This window comes from Lepisosteus platostomus, chromosome 3 (assembly GCF_059453375.1).
Source record: "Lepisosteus platostomus isolate fLepPlt1 chromosome 3, fLepPlt1.hap1, whole genome shotgun sequence".
NCBI lineage: Eukaryota > Metazoa > Chordata > Actinopteri > Semionotiformes > Lepisosteidae > Lepisosteus > Lepisosteus platostomus.
Window position 1 is genome coordinate 45,285,786 of NC_142613.1, and position 19,152 is coordinate 45,304,937.

Consider the following 19,152-nt stretch of genomic DNA (forward strand, 5'->3'; position numbering starts at 1 on the left):
TGATAACTTTATACCAACGGAACTGATTCCAAATAACTTTGCCAGAGAGTGGATTTAAATGTCATCTATAAAACTTCCTTCTGTCTGCAAATTATACAGATAAACAGACCTTGCTTTCCAAGTCAATTGGTAATCCAAACTAAACAGTGAAGTACTTTCAGTAGAGAAACTGAGAATAGATTTCCTTGTGATTTTTAAGATATGAAAGATAACATTTAAGAAGTGAAGATCATTAATGGAGATCAATTAATTTGCAGATGACCAAAACAAAACAAAAGGATCTTAAGGGCTTTGAATGCAATATTTATTGATATTCTTCAGGTATCATATTTAATAGGATTATTTAAAAAAAGCATAATAACAGAATTTTGTGCAATTTCTTGTTTTGAATTTTCAGATGACAATGTAAAAACCATGTTTAAAAATGTAAAATATGTGTTACTTGTGTGTCATTGTTGTGTTGGAAGCAGGATTTAAGACATTTTAAGGATATTTCTGAGCAGCGTAGCTGAATTTTCTTCAAGGTTGTGATTAGATCTCCCTGGTGAACATCAGTAAGTGTGGCGCAGCTATGCAGAATGATATGCTGATTGTTACATACAACAGACAAATCGATGGGAAGGTCAAAGTTTGGTCTCGGCAGAAGTCTCTAATTGCTACAGAACTCCATTTGTAGTTAGTGATTCAGCAATCTGACTACACCACATAGATCAAGTCCCAGGACCTCACTGTCCTTCCTGCAGGGTCATCAAGATGTAACAGGATTCCAGAAGGTTTCCAGATTCCAAATCCTCATGCTATGTGAGTCACAACAACTTTCTTTGTGAGATGAGGATATTATAGTTATTACCCAACCTTAGAACCATTTGGTTTTGGTGAGAGTAAAAAAAGCTAAAGTATTGTGTGGGATCAAGGGCTCAGGTAGCAAACACATTGTTGTTTAGGCTGTATGATAGAACTGAAACGGAATCCGACAACACATTTTTACTAATAACAAAACATGTAGAGAATCCTAAAACTGATTCAGATTCTTATTGACTATCTTTAGAAAATCACAAAACTGCAAATATTTGTGTTTTGTTAAACAACTGTTTTATCCTTAAACATCTTTCAAGTGTTCATTATAAGATATACTGTATATCTTTTTTTACAGTATATACATGTTTCCATTTCACCAGTTAATATTTAACTATCTTACACTAATCAGCAATATTACAGGTGAAAAGGTTTGAACATATTAATGTTCATATACTAATAATTCATAGCAAGGACTTGCTCGTGTTACACCATAACCGGGAAAGTTGCCCCTAGTATGAGTGATAGTAATTCTGGCAGTGAAGGTCTGTAAATACATTATTGATTGACACTTTGTTGTAACCACCTGAGCTGGCCTAATTAGCTGATTAGGAGATACAAGAATGCAAGGAATTCTGCATTCTAATTGGATCAGTCAATTGAGGACCTGGGACAGACACAACATCACTTTAAAAGAAAAGTGGTTTACGTTTTTGTTCTGTCGAGAAAAAAACATGATTAATTTAAGTCAAATAATCATTTGATAAAAATATTTATGATGTTGTTGTCTCCTGTGTGTCTCTAAGTAAATACACTTGATCTAAGTAATTCCATTAATGCAAATGTTTCCTCTGAAAAATGAATGTGTAATCTACCCATTTTTAAAAACAAAATATAAAATAAAATCCCAATAATCAGCAGGTTTAAATCACAGTGAAGTAGTCTCATTAGTTTCTTACCTTTGTCATTCAAGCATTGATATTCAGTAGCCCAGACAGTCACTGTTATCACCACACATGCTCACAAACCCATATTTGTAAATCAACTTGCAAAGCATATTTGATTTTCATATGGTTCTGAACTAGCCGGATATAAAGGCCTCCTCCCTGGGGGTATGTGCAGCTGCTTTTTGAAGTAACTATCTGTCAAATACACATAACAACCATGCAGATGTTAATTTTAGTAAAAATGACACATTTATCATGTCTGCCAAAAAAGGCCACTGTTTATATCTTGTAAAGCTCCGTTATCTATATGGCTTCTTTAAAATAAAACAGAATTTTGTATTTGATAGTTGGACGGGACCTCTATGAAACCTCTACATCTACTGTAGTACAAGTTATAGTAAACAACTTACTATAGCGATTATGCTCTGCATAATCTCTCACAAATATATTACATATACAATATACAGTATTTTCCCCTTTCCAATGATGTTCTGTTTCATTAAATAACAAATCATGTATACACATTATTATTATTTTATTTTTAATAACCCTATCCTAGATTTGGTTTGAATGTTCCTTCCCCTTCATTATGTAGTTTTTGTTGGGAGTTGCACACAAGTGGAGCCTATTTAGGTGTGTCATTATACAGTGTTTTGTGTCAATCATTGGCAAAAAGTCCAAATTAAATATATTATGATTCCATAGTGTAACACAATACATTTTAAAAAAGCTCCAGGGGGTGAATACTTTTGATAGCCATATAAATGCTTCATTGCAAACTTCATGTGGGATCTGAGAGGTTTTTTTTTGGAAATGACTTCCTTCTTCGCACCTTACTATACAGGCCAACTTTAATAGATTTTTTCTCCCTTCTCAACCATTGAACACTGTATCTCTTTCAAAGTCACCAGTGATCTCATGGTAAAATCTGTAATCAATTTCCTCCTGCACTGTTTGGAAGTGTAACCTGATCTAAGCAGTGTCTGGGTGATATGATAAATCTTTCACTTTTTAATGATCACTTACATCATGCTCAAAGTGCTTGCAGAGCCTTAAAATTATTTTATACTTTTCTCCCGATCTGTGTCTTTCCACAACTTTGACTCTGATTTGAAATGAAAGCTGAGTAGTCTTCATAGTTGAAACTTTGCTTGAAAATCACTACCTAACTGAAAGACCTTATAGTGACTTCAGGTGTATTTATTCTGAAATCATATAAACCACTATTATTGGAAGAAAACACACCATTCAACTAATTGTGTGACTTGCCAAAGCAATTTTGTGAACCTTAACTCTTTTAGGCTTGCCACAGCAAAGAGAATTAATGCATACATTAATTTATTTTGTTCTTTGTTGTTTTTGTTGACATTTTTTTCAACCATAAAAGTGAAAAGTTAAAGCACTAACGTTTTGATTAAAACAGTCTTTAACAAAATGTAGATATCATTTATATATGTTGTCTTGAGGTTGATTATTTTTAGTTTTTGGTGCTGGGGGCTTGGATTTTAGAACCTAAATCTATAATTCCCCTTATAGAGTGTGTTAGGGGAACAGATATAAATAAAGATATGCCTTCAAGACATATGTCTTGGAGGCATATCTGTATCTAACTTGCATTTTTTGTGCCATAGATGTACACACTATTTATACCTAAAATGGCAGCAATAACTGTATTATTTACTGGATTCCTTGACAAAATGTAATATTTGTGTAATAATATGTGCAGATTCCTATTGAATGTTTTTCAAATGCTGATGGAAAAAAAGTTTGTAAATGGTATAAATTGACTGTCTCTTATTGTCTCATAAATTATTAGCTGTGCTGCATTAATTATTAAAAATAATTTTATTTCTGATTTTAACAAAGAAAGCCTCATATATCGATTACAAAATACAAGTGGTCATTATTCTTGACTAGTACAGAAATGGAAAACACATTTCTGCTTTGTTGTTTGGTTTAATTTGTTTCTTCATATTATAATGTATGCTAGTTTATTATAATTTGTATAAATTATATAGTACTACTGTATATAAATTATATAATATCATTTATTTTATCTGTTTACTAGTAATCCCTCTAGGATATTTCCAGTGAGATAAGGTACACAAATGGATGTCTCAGTAATGTTTTACCAGGGGCTGCATTTTTCGTAAATATCTTCTCCTGGAATCCTACAATATGAAAATCTCCAGTCTGAATCCAGACTGCTGAACTCCTCAGCTGTGAGTGTGCCTCCTGACCCTGCTCAAAAACCAGTGAAGTTCTCTATTAATTATACAGGAACCTTGGGGTTCCCAGGACATGGCATGACAGAGACACATGTTACTTGGCATGTATCTTCTGGATCTGCAGGACAGGATTTTATCTTGTCCTCAATGTTAATAACAGTGCAGTTACTGCACAGCTGCACCCTTTTATCTCAAATGCATCTCAAATCCATTTAACGCCCCTGTTACAGTTTGTTTTTTACTTCTTTATGATTGAATGGTATTTTACTTTCTTGAAAACACTTCAGAACTCCAAATAAGCATAAAATATAAATGTAAAATACAACACAGGAAATAAATATATATCATGGTAATATAACACTGTAAATTCCTGACAGTATCTCAGATTCAGGTGAATCTGAAAAATGCATTTAGAATTTAATATATACCATTATTTCTAGACTTAATAAGACTAAAAATCTACAGTTTTGATTTGTCACGTACAATCTCTTCAATATAACAGAGTGGCTTTCTGATAAGGCAAAATTCATGCAAGAAACAAACTAAATAAAAGATTGAGATCATATAAAGTAATAATAATATGCAAGAAACAGATTTTCAGATTTTACTAATCATTTGCATTTCCTCTCAAAGCCTTCTTCTAGAGTTTTCAGTTTTATTTATAAGAGTATACTGTAGTTCAAATCTAAGGTATTTAAACTTGCATTTACTCCTATAGCCTTTATGACCTGTCGGAAAGAGTTTTGGGGTGACCCTGCTTGTAGAGGATTTAAAAAACAATATGCCAGGAATTAAATGCTCCACTAGAGCTTTACAAATCAATTTTCAGACTAGCCTTTGTAACAATTACTGCAGAGTTAAGCTTGCTGTTTGATTTTTTTTCACAGAAAATAATTACAGTTCTAGCAGAATTCTGTTTTCCGTAGCCCTTAACAATTTATTATTGAAACAGTATCAATTAACTTTTTGAATTGCCTTTTTTAAGGTTTTCATACTAGTTTTCATACTAGATTTAACAGATTTAGCCTATGGTGTGTATGTGACACAAACATCCATTAGAATATTAAGAAATTGTATACAGTATGTGTGTGAGGTTTAAAATAACATAACCCAAGGTTAATTAAATTTGCACTTGAGTTCTTATGCCATACTTCCATCACCTTCCAGCTGGAACAAAAAGTGAATTGTTGTTTTTTTATTGGTAATTTTGGTGAGATATTTCACTTTGTATATTCCAACTTTTTACTCTTTCATGACCATTCTTTGTGTCCTGGACATATAGTAGTGGTGGTACTGTACATATTCTTCAGTTAAGCAAAGAATAAAAAATAAATGTCTAAATTAAAACTTATTTAATCACCACTGCAGCATATTAAGAACATTTTCAGGAAATAGACACATAACATAAACTAATAACGGCAAAAATATTAGAAATAAGTCTTGGTCAAGCAGAATCACAAAACCATATGTTTAAGATTGCATATACAGGTACTACAGCTTTATCCTATTTATCCTAGCTTTTTCTCACTTTATAAATCACTAGGCATCACTACATTCTAAATTCCATTAGTGATAATCTCATATACTTCAAATACTTTTATTCTATTAAATCTGTATGAATGTCTAATTTGTTTCAAGTTTTGTTTGAATTTATAAAAGACTTGAATTATTTACACTTTCATTCCCTAAATGACATGCAGTCTTGTTACAGGTGGTACTACTACTACTCCTACTACCACTACTCCTACTACTAATACCACTATTACTTTCATTATATAACTCAACTTAATATAATTCAAGTTAAACTGTAAATTAGAACCTACCAAATTACACATGCAGATTCAAACTATATTTTTCCACAAAATTAAACAAAAGACAAAAGTCACTGTAAAACATACTGTATAGAGTAAAGTGCATATAAAATGGCTAACTACATGTTGCTTGCATTTAAAACAGTGCTTTGGTCAATAAATGTTTATCAAATGTCTTATTGTCTGTAGTGACCAAGAGTTCCATAATTATCTTATGTGTTTAGATGTGAAATTGCATTTTTTGTGAAGATACAAAATGTTAAAATAAAACAGTTAAAAAGGTCAGCAGGCACCATACAATAGTGGCAGTTTACATAAACTATAGTTAAAACTGTCTCAATACACTCTGCAATAGATTGGAAGTATGTATGAAAGATAACTCTAATAGATGTACCTGAATGTTTTCCCAAAGAAGTAGATGAAATCAAATTAAAACAGTAGATGGTTTTAATAATTATTATTGCTGTTACTGCTCAACTCCATGTCCCCCTAAGCTGCAAAATGTTGCCATTTACTGTAATTACCTAAATATCTTAATGTACTGTTTATTCTTTGATAAGAAATCAAACAGGATACAGAATATGATAAGTAATCCAAATCAATGAAAAATAGTTCCCTTTCAGAATCCAGAAAAAAATAACACACCAAGATTGGGACAAAAGACAAAATAAACAAGGTCCCATTGTGTGACATTAGTGAGATGAAACACCCATAATCACTTGCACACAAGCATGCATGCATGCACCTGCACACACAAATGTTCTTAATATGCTTCTGAGTTTTTTAATTTCCAAAGGAACATTTTTTCTCTTTCTTCAGGAGAATGATATACTGTGCCAATGATGTACTAGGAGAATGTCAAAATATATGCATGAAAAGCATGCTACCATATGCTGTTTTAAGTGCCGTGCCTTTGTCTTGCATATAAAATAAAAAACAATTGAAGGTTAAATACTTAGAAACTTACCCAATTCGTTCTTAAACAGATTATAAACAAATAGGTGCATATTCTGAACCAACTTAGATGACAGTTGCAGCTTTTCTCTTTCATATGATCATATTGCCAGTAACATTGAAAAATAAAGGCATTAACTCTAGAACTCTCAGGCTTAAAAAATATTGATACCTTGACCTAAAAGTTCCAGTGTTAATGGAATGTTTTTTTTTCCTCCGCCATGCTTCAAATGCTAACCTGGGATACTATGAAAACAGCAGTAAAAATAATCAAATGAGCAATTACATTTGTCTGTCAGACCCACTTTGTGGTTTCACAGCCACATAAAATTCTTAATTAAGTACAAATTACTAAAATAATAGATGAAGAAGCGAGTTTCAGAGGTCTCAATGGATCTGATCATAAGGAAATAGCCAGTCTCAAGTTTACTCCTTTCCACAGCTAAGTTAATTAAATAGCTTGTTTTGACAGCTTAATCAACTTTGGTTTCACAAACACCAGAGCATCACTGTAAACAATATGTGGGTGTAACAGTACAGACACAAACTTTTTTAGTTAAGGACTAAACACATTATGTCACACAAAATGAAATGAGCATAATTACAAAATGAAGAACAAAGCACAGCGTCAAATTTTAGTTTTCTAAATGATTTTCACAACATTTGTTGTTCAATGCATCATAGTTTAAAGTAGTTTTGTGTCTGTGTATTAATGTATATTCAGTAGATCCATCCATTTTCTAATTCCTTTATTCAATACAGGGTTGTGGGAAAGCTGAAGCCTATCCCAACAATCAACAGGCACGAGGCAGAATACCAGGACTGGATGCCAGGATGCCAGTCCAGCGCAGAGCACACACATATACTGTACAAACACACACGGTAGAGCCACTTAACCTACCAGTGTCTTTGGACTAGGAGGAAACCTGGAGCACCAGGAAGAAACTCATGTGAACATGGGGAGAACATACAAACTCAATGCAGATAGAACCCCAGGAACTCATCCTAGATGCCCAGTGCTGCAAGACACAAATGCTAAGTACTGTGCCACCTTGATGCCAAATGTATATACAAGAACAGAAAAATATATGTAATAGAAACCTTAAATACTCAACAATTTAGAGGACGGTGCATTATCTTCTAATTAAAAAAAAAACTTAATCAAGGCTTTTGCAGTGAACAACAAAGTGGCTGACAAATTATTTTCAGATAAAATCTGCATTGTTCTGGAAAAAAAGTAATAATGGTAGTTCAGATATTAGATTGGATTTGATCTTACTGGCCCTTTGTTTGCAATACTTGCTGTGGGATTTGCTAAACACCCACATTCAGATAGTGAATGAATCCTAATTGATGATAAAAATGGTCACAAGGATATAAGTTAGCAATTTGCTCACATGCAAAGCAGTAAGCACTGTCTGTGAATATATATATATAAATGAGTAATATAAAAATGTGGTCTTAAAAAATAAAATTTCCTACCACATTAATATCCTACAGTGAGCTCTCTATTAAAAAAAATAATACAGACACCCAGCAGTACTGACAGGAAAAAGACAGCTGCAGTGTTTTTTTCTATATTAACTTAATATTCAAACTGGTACTTACTTGAACAAATGTAGACCCTAACTGTAATATTTCTTTTCCATGGGATAGTGTAATGTATAAACTAATGAAAAATGTTACAGGAATTCTGCAGCTTCATTTACATATACTAATAAAACTGTGGAAAATTAATCTCCAATAGTAATGCTATTTGCTCAACCTTTTTCCGTGCATACCTAACAAACCACTTAAAGATGTTAGATAAAATAATAAAGTATTAAATATTAATAGTTGTTTCATTCAGTCTTTTTCACTTGTGGATGAGGTCAGCTTTAACACTGCATGTTTACAGGAGAATTTAATTTCTTAACAACCATATTTTAAATAATCTGTCATTTCCAGCATGAAACAGCATAGGTGTCTGGGACAATAAATGATGTCACATATGACATGCCTCAAGGACATGACTGGTTCAAGTCCTAGCTAAGTAGGACACCTTAACGGGAAAACTCTGGGGACACCAGAATCGGCCTAGTGCTTGGGCTTAATGTCTCTCTGTAGAAGAAGACTTGCCTAGCAGCTTGGAAAAATCCTTAGAAGAGAACAGAGGATTTTCCAAGGCAGTGTGATTGGGCTCAAGTCATGCTGTAGTTGAGAGGGAAATCTATAAAGGGCATTCCCAACCCAGCTGAAAATTGGCCAGTTAATATAATTTTACAAACCATAAAACTGTGCCTATTTATTATGAATAAAAAGAGCTTTGTTGTAAGTTTTAATCATGTACAATTTAGATTTTAGATTTGATTTGTTTTATATATAAAAGGCTAATAGGTTAGGATAACATCCATAATGCTGTGTATTTTTGTAACACAAAGCATTTAAAACTAAAATAAAGTCAAACAAAAATAAACCTGAGCTACAAGAACTATTGTTCAGTTCTGGTGTGTAACCAAGGCATTATCACAGTCACTGTTTAATGAAGCCTCTTTCACTTGGTTCTCCTACACTGCAATTAGCAAGACAATATTGTGCTGTTAGAATGTGGGTAATTTATACAAAAATTGAGTTTGTCTTCCTAGAATCATTACATTGTAAAAGGTGGGTGAGGTTTACACAGAAGCTGACATTTAATTTCCACATGACAACAGCCTTCTTGACAGCCGATTAGATTCATATTGAACATCACAGCAAAACAGTTATCCATTTTAGAGTGCATAATAATTCATTGTTGCCCTTCACCGTACATTAAATGTCACCTCTTCTTGTGACAAGAATATAAAACTGTTTGCAATAAAGTCAGAAGGTAGGTCTAAGTTATTAAAAGAAGCTATTGTACATTTAATTTAAGTAAATGCAATGCTCCAAATACAGACCCTCATACATATGCAACTAATAATTCAGGAAGAATAATTCATTTTTTATCTCTCCGTTTAATCACATTATGACAGTACTAGTGAAAAGAGTAATTAAAGACTGCCACTTTATGTACTTATCACTTTCTAAATTTAGATTACTAAGATTTTTCATATGCATAATTACTTGAGTCTGAATGCACTTTCAACTAGTTTGTTTTGGGGGTATAGTTACTTCAATCGCCTCAAGTCACTTCAATATGTTTTTTTATCTTGTACTTATGTTTTGAAAACAAAATAAAAATATTAAATGGATCAGTCTCATATTTACAGTATGTTAAAAAAATTTAAACGCAGATATAAACATCTAACATTTTCTTGTCTGTACCTGTTTCATCTCTAAACAAACCCATAATATCACATTTCTAGCCTCCTTCCTCTAAAAAAGCCACTGGATTTGAACGTCTTTGGCAAAAGAAAAAGAAATAAAAAGCCCTAGTCCATGCAGTAAGGACTTTTGATATTGTGTGTTAGCAGCAGACAATGACAACTTTTGACAAGCTACATATAAATAACCACAAAATTACCATTTCTAAAGGTTCTAACAAAGAAACATCTGACAATTGCTGCTCCTCAAAATATTGTTATTTCTAGCCCAGGTGCTTTCTGTATAGATGAGTAACAAAAGATAGCAAAGGCAATCCGTTATTCACTTATCATGGTCAAACCCAATGATATACATATACACGATGAAGAACACATGGCTTCCCTGTCTGCTATGCAGCAATATTTGAAGCAAGGAGAAGGAAAAAAAATCCTTATAAAAGCATTGGAAGCGTGGCAAGTTACCCCACCTGCAAAGCCTGATGTGATAAACTACTTTCTCAGTGCTATTGTGACTGTTTCTATACACAGTGCCTAATACAACTAATTTAATGCCTCTCTTCAGATGTTTTCTGTTACTCTGCATTATCTCGTCTGGACCACTGTGTGCAGTGAGATGATGTAATGTGTAAAATTCAGTTAACTGCTTCAATTATTCTTTGAGACAGGATTCATCATTTAAATCATGTCAGCCTACACAGAGGGACATTTTGGATAGAGCTCCTTGAGATATTATTTTCTGGCACCCACAGCCTGCTTTACAGTATATACAAAAATAAAAGATTTTTCAGCATTTAAATTTCATAAACGTGCACCGGCTAGAACTCTGCCTGCAGTCTTTGGACCATTATACACTATAGACTATTCTTGAAATATACTGTTTGTTAGATTTAGATCTCTACGTGTTAAAAAATAAATACAATTTTGCAATGGAAAGATACTGGGTTCTGTATGTTTTTGTAAAATTATTAATCTACATTTTTGATTAATACATTTTTTTGGATTAACACAATTGTTTGATTTGTTTATTAATGATTAAATTTAGAGAAATGTAAAATCATTATTTCAAATCTTACCCAGAATGTCTTTAAAATCGTATTTGCATTAACATATTTGAACTCTTTCTTATTACTGCTCCTGCATAAAGGAGGTCAACTTTAATGAATGCAAAATAGAGCTATTTGTAACTTAAGGTCTGTCAGATAATTTAAATAAAACCTAAAAGCTGCAAGAAAAGGCTAAAGGAACAAAGCCAGAAGTGTTTCCAATACTTCCTGATGCCAAACTGAATAATTTACAGTGTGCAATAAAATCTAGTGGCAACAGTATGGCTTTTAGCTCAGTTTGCATGTCAAGCAAGGAAGCCCTGATTTAACAGTGTTTAAAATGCAAGAGTGTCTTACATATACTTATATGTGGAATGTGAATTTTTTAAAATGCGAAATATTTCTTGGTTTTTTTCCCCAAGTATACTGTTGTATCAGCGTACAGAATCTTGATATCACTACTGCATGTAGGCCACGTTCTAGCCAGTGCCAATTTACCCTTCTCTTTACTGGAGAGAGATTCAAAACGTTTGTGGGGAAAACCCACAAGAGATAAATGGTCATATGCAATTATTAAACAGTTTCTATAAGAATCACTAAAGCTGACATGTTACCTGGCTATGACAAACAGCACACAACTGACACCCAAGTAAGCCAGCAGAATATACATCCAGATATCAGGGGAGAGTGGATTCAGGAAGGAGAAAACACCAGGGTTTGTACCATTGGGCTTGCGGTACAAAATACTTATTCCCAGCGTCATGAAAGGTTTGGAGAAGTCAATGACCTTCTCCCGGACATAGGTGATAGCCAGGGGAGCAACCGCAAGATCAGCTTTCTGTCAACAAAAACATAAAGAGAAGAAAAACAGACCATAAGTCAAGTGTGGAGGATGGGTAGAGGCAATCAAATTAAGAAAACAGGACTTTACACATGAGAAGACCTGTCCTGTAGTAGTTAAGTGGAAATTTAAAGCCTTTTTGTAAAGCACTTGATTTACCAGCTACTGTTTCAGCAGCTCTTTCTGTTATAATACTTTTAATCATGTACAAGCAGCCCCTGCAGCTAAGCACTGTGGGACTGTGAGCACTGGACCAAAAAAGTGCTTCTTATAATAAGATGGATGACTACCAATTCCAAACTAGCATCCTTGATAAAAACCATGACTTATCTCTTCTAAGTTTGATTCACTAGAGATGAAGCATGAGCCATTCTTGCTATTATTAGGCAGCTAGGCTCCCATGGTAGTTGATATAAAGTAGATAAAAATAAAACCTTGCGTTCTCTCTGGAATAATCAGGTGGCCTTAATAAACACACTGTGCTGTTGACATTATTTCATTTTTTGCCTGAATGCTTTAAGGATTTAGAATTAATTAAATCTCAGTTGGTAAAATACAATTTCTACAGCTGCCAAGATTATTTTTATATGTGTATTTTCCAGCATTTAAATATATGGGGAATACTATGCACTATGAAAAACAAAAGTAACCATTTCAACTGAAGTATGTTAACAATCTTACATTTTGAAGATGGCAGTATGTTAAAGTAAATAAAATAATATTAGCATTTGCACCTTTATTGTTTTTGTTTTATTTAAAAAGCATCATAGAGACTGTAACTGAAGTCAACAAAGCTATTTATCCATTTAAATCTGCAACACATTTTACAAATAATTACACTACATAAATGCTCATTCTATCTTCTACTATAAGTGTGGACACTACCTGTCCATGAATGTAATTTTAATTAAAATTATTTAATAATTAATAAATACGTATATTTATAAATATAAGAATTAGATAATACATATAGAATAGAATAATACATATCTCTAATAATACATAATGTATCTACAAAATACCCAAGCCAATGTAAAACCTTATCAGCATACATCAATCCATTTTACTACCTTTAAGATAGTTTCAGTAAAATTCATTAGGCAAGAAAACTAGTATAAAAGGTAATGTTAACGGAAGTTATAAGGGGACATACTGGATTTTATTGTGTTCTTGTATAAATCAAACAGAATATATAAGATATAGTCAAGAAATTCTTGTAATTACTGTTGATATTTTTTATGATTTTGATAAGGATCTTTGTATTTCTTTTGTTCTCTGACTCCCAGAATCCTGCTGTTTCTCATCACTACATGCTGAGGGTGTAAATGCAATCTCTCCTCCATTTCAACACAAAAGATGAAGTAAGATCACAGTCATTGTTATTTTCATATCAGTGACTGGTTGGGTACCAGAGTATACAATGTGTTATAACAAATCTTTAAGTCAAACATTGATTTCTAAAATTAGAGAAAATAAAATAACGTGTACACCCAAAATCAAACAATTTTAGTGTAGTCAACAAAAGAACAACAGCAACATTCATTTCATATCATGGTTCATCACTTCCAGTTTAGAAAGAGTTCTATAAGAGATCAACAAACAATGGTGCCCATGCGTTGAATGAGCACAAAATACATTAGATGTATATTCAATATTCAAGACTGATTTTCTACACACTTCTGTAATCCACATTCTATTTTGTAATAATATGCTACAAGCACATTTATAAATTCAAATGCAAATAAAATATGTAGATAATTTCAAATACAATACTTTATAAGTTGGTTTATAAAATCAAATTTGTACATTATATAATCCTATATAATATTTTATGCTTTTTAACAATTGTACCACCCTAAAAGCAAAGGCAAACAGCTTAGAATGATTCCCTAACCAGCTGATTTTAACTGTACATGAAATTTCCCCTTGTGAAAAGGACACATGAATGGCAAATCTTCAGGAACCTGATTTGATGGGGGAAAACATTGAAAACATTTGCTTAACAAAGGAAGTTATAAAAAAACAATCAATTCTCTGTCGAAAGAGAAATGGAGAAAACTATTCCATACACAAATGAAACTGTGCTTGAACCTTTGCGCCCCCAAGGGTAAAACGTATGAGAGAAAACAAAAGGTGAGAGATTGTTAAAAGTGTGTAGTCCCTGCAGAAAAAACATGTTAACAACATGCTCTGGAGTTGCAGGTGCAAGAATTAAAGTAAAAGTACTGTAACTTGCTTATTTTAACACATCACATCTCTTCAGTGCAGTGCAGTAACTTAATGCACTATTCACTGTCTACGCTCCAAAAATGTTTTGCAAGTATTTTTGATTCACTGCCTCAGAAGATCCCTCAGACATTCTGAAACACCATATGACTTAAGTGTTCACACTAAATTGAGTATGTTCTTTCAGTTTCTTCAGGGAGGCAGCTCTTACATAAAGGGTTCAACATGGTAAATTTGCTAAACAAACAGACAATATTAAGTACTAAATGTAAATTTAGGACTAAATGTAAATCGAGAAAAAAGGATTCCAAATTGATGTACTATCCTTTCCAGTTGCCTTAACGCTTTCAAAATGATTTGGGAAGAGAAGAGTGAAAAAAATGAAATGATGATTGAAATTATTATGATAGAACTGATAATGGATAATGATGCATTGACTGTGCTAATGCATCATATATGCCAGAATAAAAGGTTAATTCATATATCCCGACATATTTCATATATCCATGCGAATTCTTATTTCTGAAACTGAAAGTCTTTAGGAAACACAATCTCAAACCCAATATTATAGATACCTCGAAAGGATAAAGTTTGATTTAACAAAGGTTTGTATGTGACATCAATTCTTCATTTGTAAGCATGTTTCCGACTTATATAATACGTTGTCTTGAAGTCAAGTACACCTATGTGAGTGATTATTACCTTTTGCCTTCAATTGCAGTTCCAATACCAGTATATAAAGGAAATTATATAAACTAGTACATACATAATGACCCCAGAGATGTTCTTCCAATTGAAGTTGTTGCAACTGGCAGATAAGCAATATTATTTAGCAACAACTGACAGTAATATACTTGTCTACCAAGTTAATCCCAAAAGTGATATAACCTCTTACCTTTTTAACATGACAGATATACCTGTTATCTTGAGCAAAGTTTGGAGACGTCAGATGCAATGTTTGTCAACTTTAGCCATAGGTGAGATTCACTTTCACCCTGCTTCTAACTTTGGATAGTATGATAATAAATCATGAAAATGGTTCACACAGTTACATATTAGTAAATGGCATTAAAAACGCACCATTTTGTCTGTAAGTTGTTGGTACTATCCAGCTCTTTGAATCCAAAACTCAAACTAAAAGTATTGTCTTTTAAATTCTGACTATAAAGTTTGTTGCCAGCAAGCTCCAACTAGCTCTTTTGTACATAATTGTAGTGGTCCAAATTTTCAAAATACAGTACCCCAATTTAACAGGTACTGTAAATGGTACTGAACAAGTAATTATTTTTATGTTCAATTTGTTTATTGGGTTTTCATGAAAAATAGATGTTTCTAAAAATTTCAGCATAAAAAAAACAGAAAGCAGTTTCTCCTCAACTTCCTTTCCCTCTAATTCTGTGTAAAAAGCACTTAATAGATGACTAATTAAAGTTTAATTTAACAGACAGAGCTAGAAATGACAATACATTACACATTTTCAAAAAATGATTTTTTTTCCTGTTGTGGTCCAGTTTGTTACATTTCAGACAACACAGAAACAACTCAGAAAATGGTACAGGTTTATAGTAATTACAAATCCTATTCAAAACAAGAGTTTAGCTTACTTTTTCTAACTGAAATGTTTAATTTAGCTTTGACTGGAAAGTAATGTTTAACCTGTTACAAAGGAAGTGTCAAAGCCAGTTCATTTTTAGGTAGAGAATCTTCAAGTGTTGGTAATGTGACTAAAACTTTTTTTACATTGGTAAATAAAGCCTAGCTTTCAACCTTTTAGGTGTGTGAATATATTGCATAGATATGCCAACTGTGAGAACCTGGGTGAATATTCAAAACAACCTGTGATTACTTTAGCCGTTCTTCTAAATAAACCTCAAACAAAAAAGACAGTTTCCATTTGATGAAATTACTGATTTTCACAGCAGAGTTTAAGACATCATTCAATTTTCCTAGCAATTGTGGTGGCTAGTGTGTCACCATAAGTGTAACAACGCACCCTTGTGGAATAAGGTGCCATTTCATGGATATGAGCCTTTATGTGGCATCCCATCATGGGCCATGCAAGGTTGATATTCAATTTAAACTCAACAACATGTTCCTTCACAACCTTTTGAGTAACTGTAAAAGTTGTTTGGTGGTTGTTCTTTCAGGCACTCCATGAAAAATACAGTGTTATCAGTCACCTCTTGCAACTACAATGCAGAATAGCTACTGTTCATTGTATGCTTCACAAAGGTGTCTTTAACATAAACAGCCATAACTTGAATTCTGTTTGAAAGATGATCATCAATCTAACTACTTTGATTTTCTTCTCTCCACACTATATAAATGCAAGTTCTTTAGGGTAGAAGGCTTTTTCCACTAAAAATGTCAAGATATTTATCTTTAAAAAGGGCAAAGATTTGCCTCCACATTACAGCAGAAAGCTGTAGGTTTCATTAGTTATCATTATAGTTAACAGCACTGCATAGCACATAGCGCATTGTTACCACAGTTTATCTTGGTCATCAGTCTACGCGAAGCCTAAATCATTGCACCTTGAGTCATATTGTACCTGGAGTCTTACTTGTTTCAGCTTACTATTATTACAATTTTAATCGGCACTATTTTTTTATAAACTTGGGTCTGCCATTAAAAATGTATTTTATAGATGTTCACTTTCTGTAATCGCATGGTTTAATCTGAACCTTTGACTGATCTCATTGTTACTTGATTTTTTTGTTTTCTTTTTTCAAATATTGTGTTTCAACCACTTCTACAAACTTAATGGATTATAAACTGTTATATTTTGTGAAAAAGCACTGGATTCTACTGTACTCAGTATTTTCCACATCAAAATCATGACCAATAAATAAGCACAAATGTGGAATTTCTCCTTGACATACAATAGTTGTCAAAATGGCCACGGTCTTCATAATCAGAAAAAAAAAGGAAATTCCGGATGGAGTACAGATCATATCAAACTGAGAGTGTCTGCATTAGATGAGTCATTAACCTTTCGTGAAGTACTGCAACATCAAATGGGTGTTAACATACTTTCCTACTTAATCAATGAGTTAACTATTCTTCTATACATGAGGGTTTTGATTTACCCTTGTCGTTTGTGTTTACTTTAAGTTTTGAGGAGTTGTACATTAGACTGTAAAATTATCAGTATTGACACAAATCATATTTTTTTAATGTTTCACTAATTCTTAAACCAAACCTAGGACTCTAACACTCTGACACGTCCTACAGTCCCCCTCATCAATCTTTATTATGTACATCTGAACACTTACATGGTCCATGAGTTCTTTGACCATGCCATTCCACTGTCCAGTTGTTTCCTCCTGAGCTCCATATTTTCCGTCCTCCACCAGCTTGATCTCATATGTGAATCCCAGGATATTGGCCAGCTCCTTGAGAAGGTCAATGCAGTATCCTTCAAACCGATCATTCCCATGGAGTGGTTTATCAGACTTCTTAAACATCACATATGGCTCCTCCTGTAGAAATGGATAATTGCATAAGGTCAATTGCACTTGAAAAATGAAAATTGCATTTCGGAGATAGCACCTAACAAGAAGATTTTTATCAAATTTGTCTCAGTAACAAAAAGGTTTTGATGCCTAAAGGTAAATCCTATTGACTTTTCTAGCAGAGAAAATGAACCTGACCTGTTGGTTTCCCAGTTAACTGCATGCCTTTAAGAAAGTAAACCTTAATCTTCCCCCTTTTTTTACTAGCTTGTATTTTTTATTTATTTTACATAAAGTGACAAAGTTCACAAATACTCTTACATTGTGTAGTATTTACAACTTGGTTTATAATGGATATTTATTTTCTTTTTCCTCCCTGTTTTTCTGTTTTCCTCCCTCTCAGAGTAACTCATATATACTTTACACATAGATTGGCAATCTATTGAAAATGTTCCTTCTGAAAATATTGCTCTTTGTCAACAATCAACTACACATGCTCTGGGCAGAGGTATTACCATCTACAGTATATGTTGCAACACAATCCCAACAAGTTCCCAGAGAACTGCTTGCCTTTAAACTCTAATGGTGCTGAGATCAGGGGACTGGAAAAGTCAGCACATTAATTTCACATCATTGCTATTCTTTCTGATTTAAGCTGGCGGAAGAACAGGACACATAAAGTAAGGGCCTATTATCATTCTGTTTCCTAGCATCATGCAATACATCCAGGAATGTTGTTTGTAGTTAAAGGGTGTATTTTTAACATTTTTAACAGCCTCAACGTACTTCCAGACTAAACCTAATTACCTGAAAGGACAACAGTTTGCAATTGATGTGTAGGCATTGCCAATTACATGGCTAAGATTAAGAGGAGATTGAAAAGAAAAATCCAGCAAGCATACATTTGCTCTGCAAGATGATAATGATTCAGTAGAAACAGAAACAATAAAAACAGCTGAAGGTGTGTAGCCTTGAAGGTGTTTAACTGTGATTACAAGCAAGAGGATATTATCTTTAAACTCAGACGTTGGTCATGTAGGCAATAAACACATTGAGGTTTTCACCATAAAACCCATAACTGTATGGTGAAAAAAAAAATGATCAAAATATGAGCTTATACTGTATAATATACTGTATTTTGCAGAAAATTATTTAAATAATGAAAGCAGTATATATCAATCTCAGAAATTTTAAAGTACTTTTCACACATTTTTCTTAAAAACGAATAACTGATCTATAGAATTGTTATATTATATTATTGTTATATGTGCTGCTTTTTAGAAAAAAGTACATTTCTTTTTAGAAACGATAACAAAACATGATGTTGTGGATTTATAGGAGCTACAGTATGTTACTATGGTAACAGAACTGAATCAAACACTTAACCCAGGAAAGAGCAAAATTTTAAACACAGAACTATTCTATCAAGAAAATTCCCAAATGTCAGCCACTGGGGATCAGAGTTTGAGTATTTATTCAAGACATTGCATTTCCAATTTTAAATACAATATATTACTGTATCTATTTTAAAACGTCTACATAGATCATTTTCATAGTTACCATTACCA

At 32.9% G+C, this 19,152-nt stretch overlaps 1 protein-coding gene across 3 annotated transcripts in view; it reads right to left on the reverse strand.

Moving 5' to 3' along the window:
• Positions 1-19,152, reverse strand: part of grik2 (glutamate receptor, ionotropic, kainate 2) — a 266,090-nt gene that overhangs the window by 66,953 nt on the left and 179,985 nt on the right. For all 3 annotated transcript variants that reach the window (XM_088625713.1, XM_088625714.1, XM_088625715.1), the window contains 2 exons: positions 17,405-17,611; positions 11,677-11,900 (listed from right to left, as the gene is read on the reverse strand). In XM_088625713.1, coding sequence (XP_088481839.1) covers positions 11,677-11,900; positions 17,405-17,611 — 431 coding nt within the window. The remainder of the gene's footprint in view (positions 1-11,676; positions 11,901-17,404; positions 17,612-19,152) is intronic.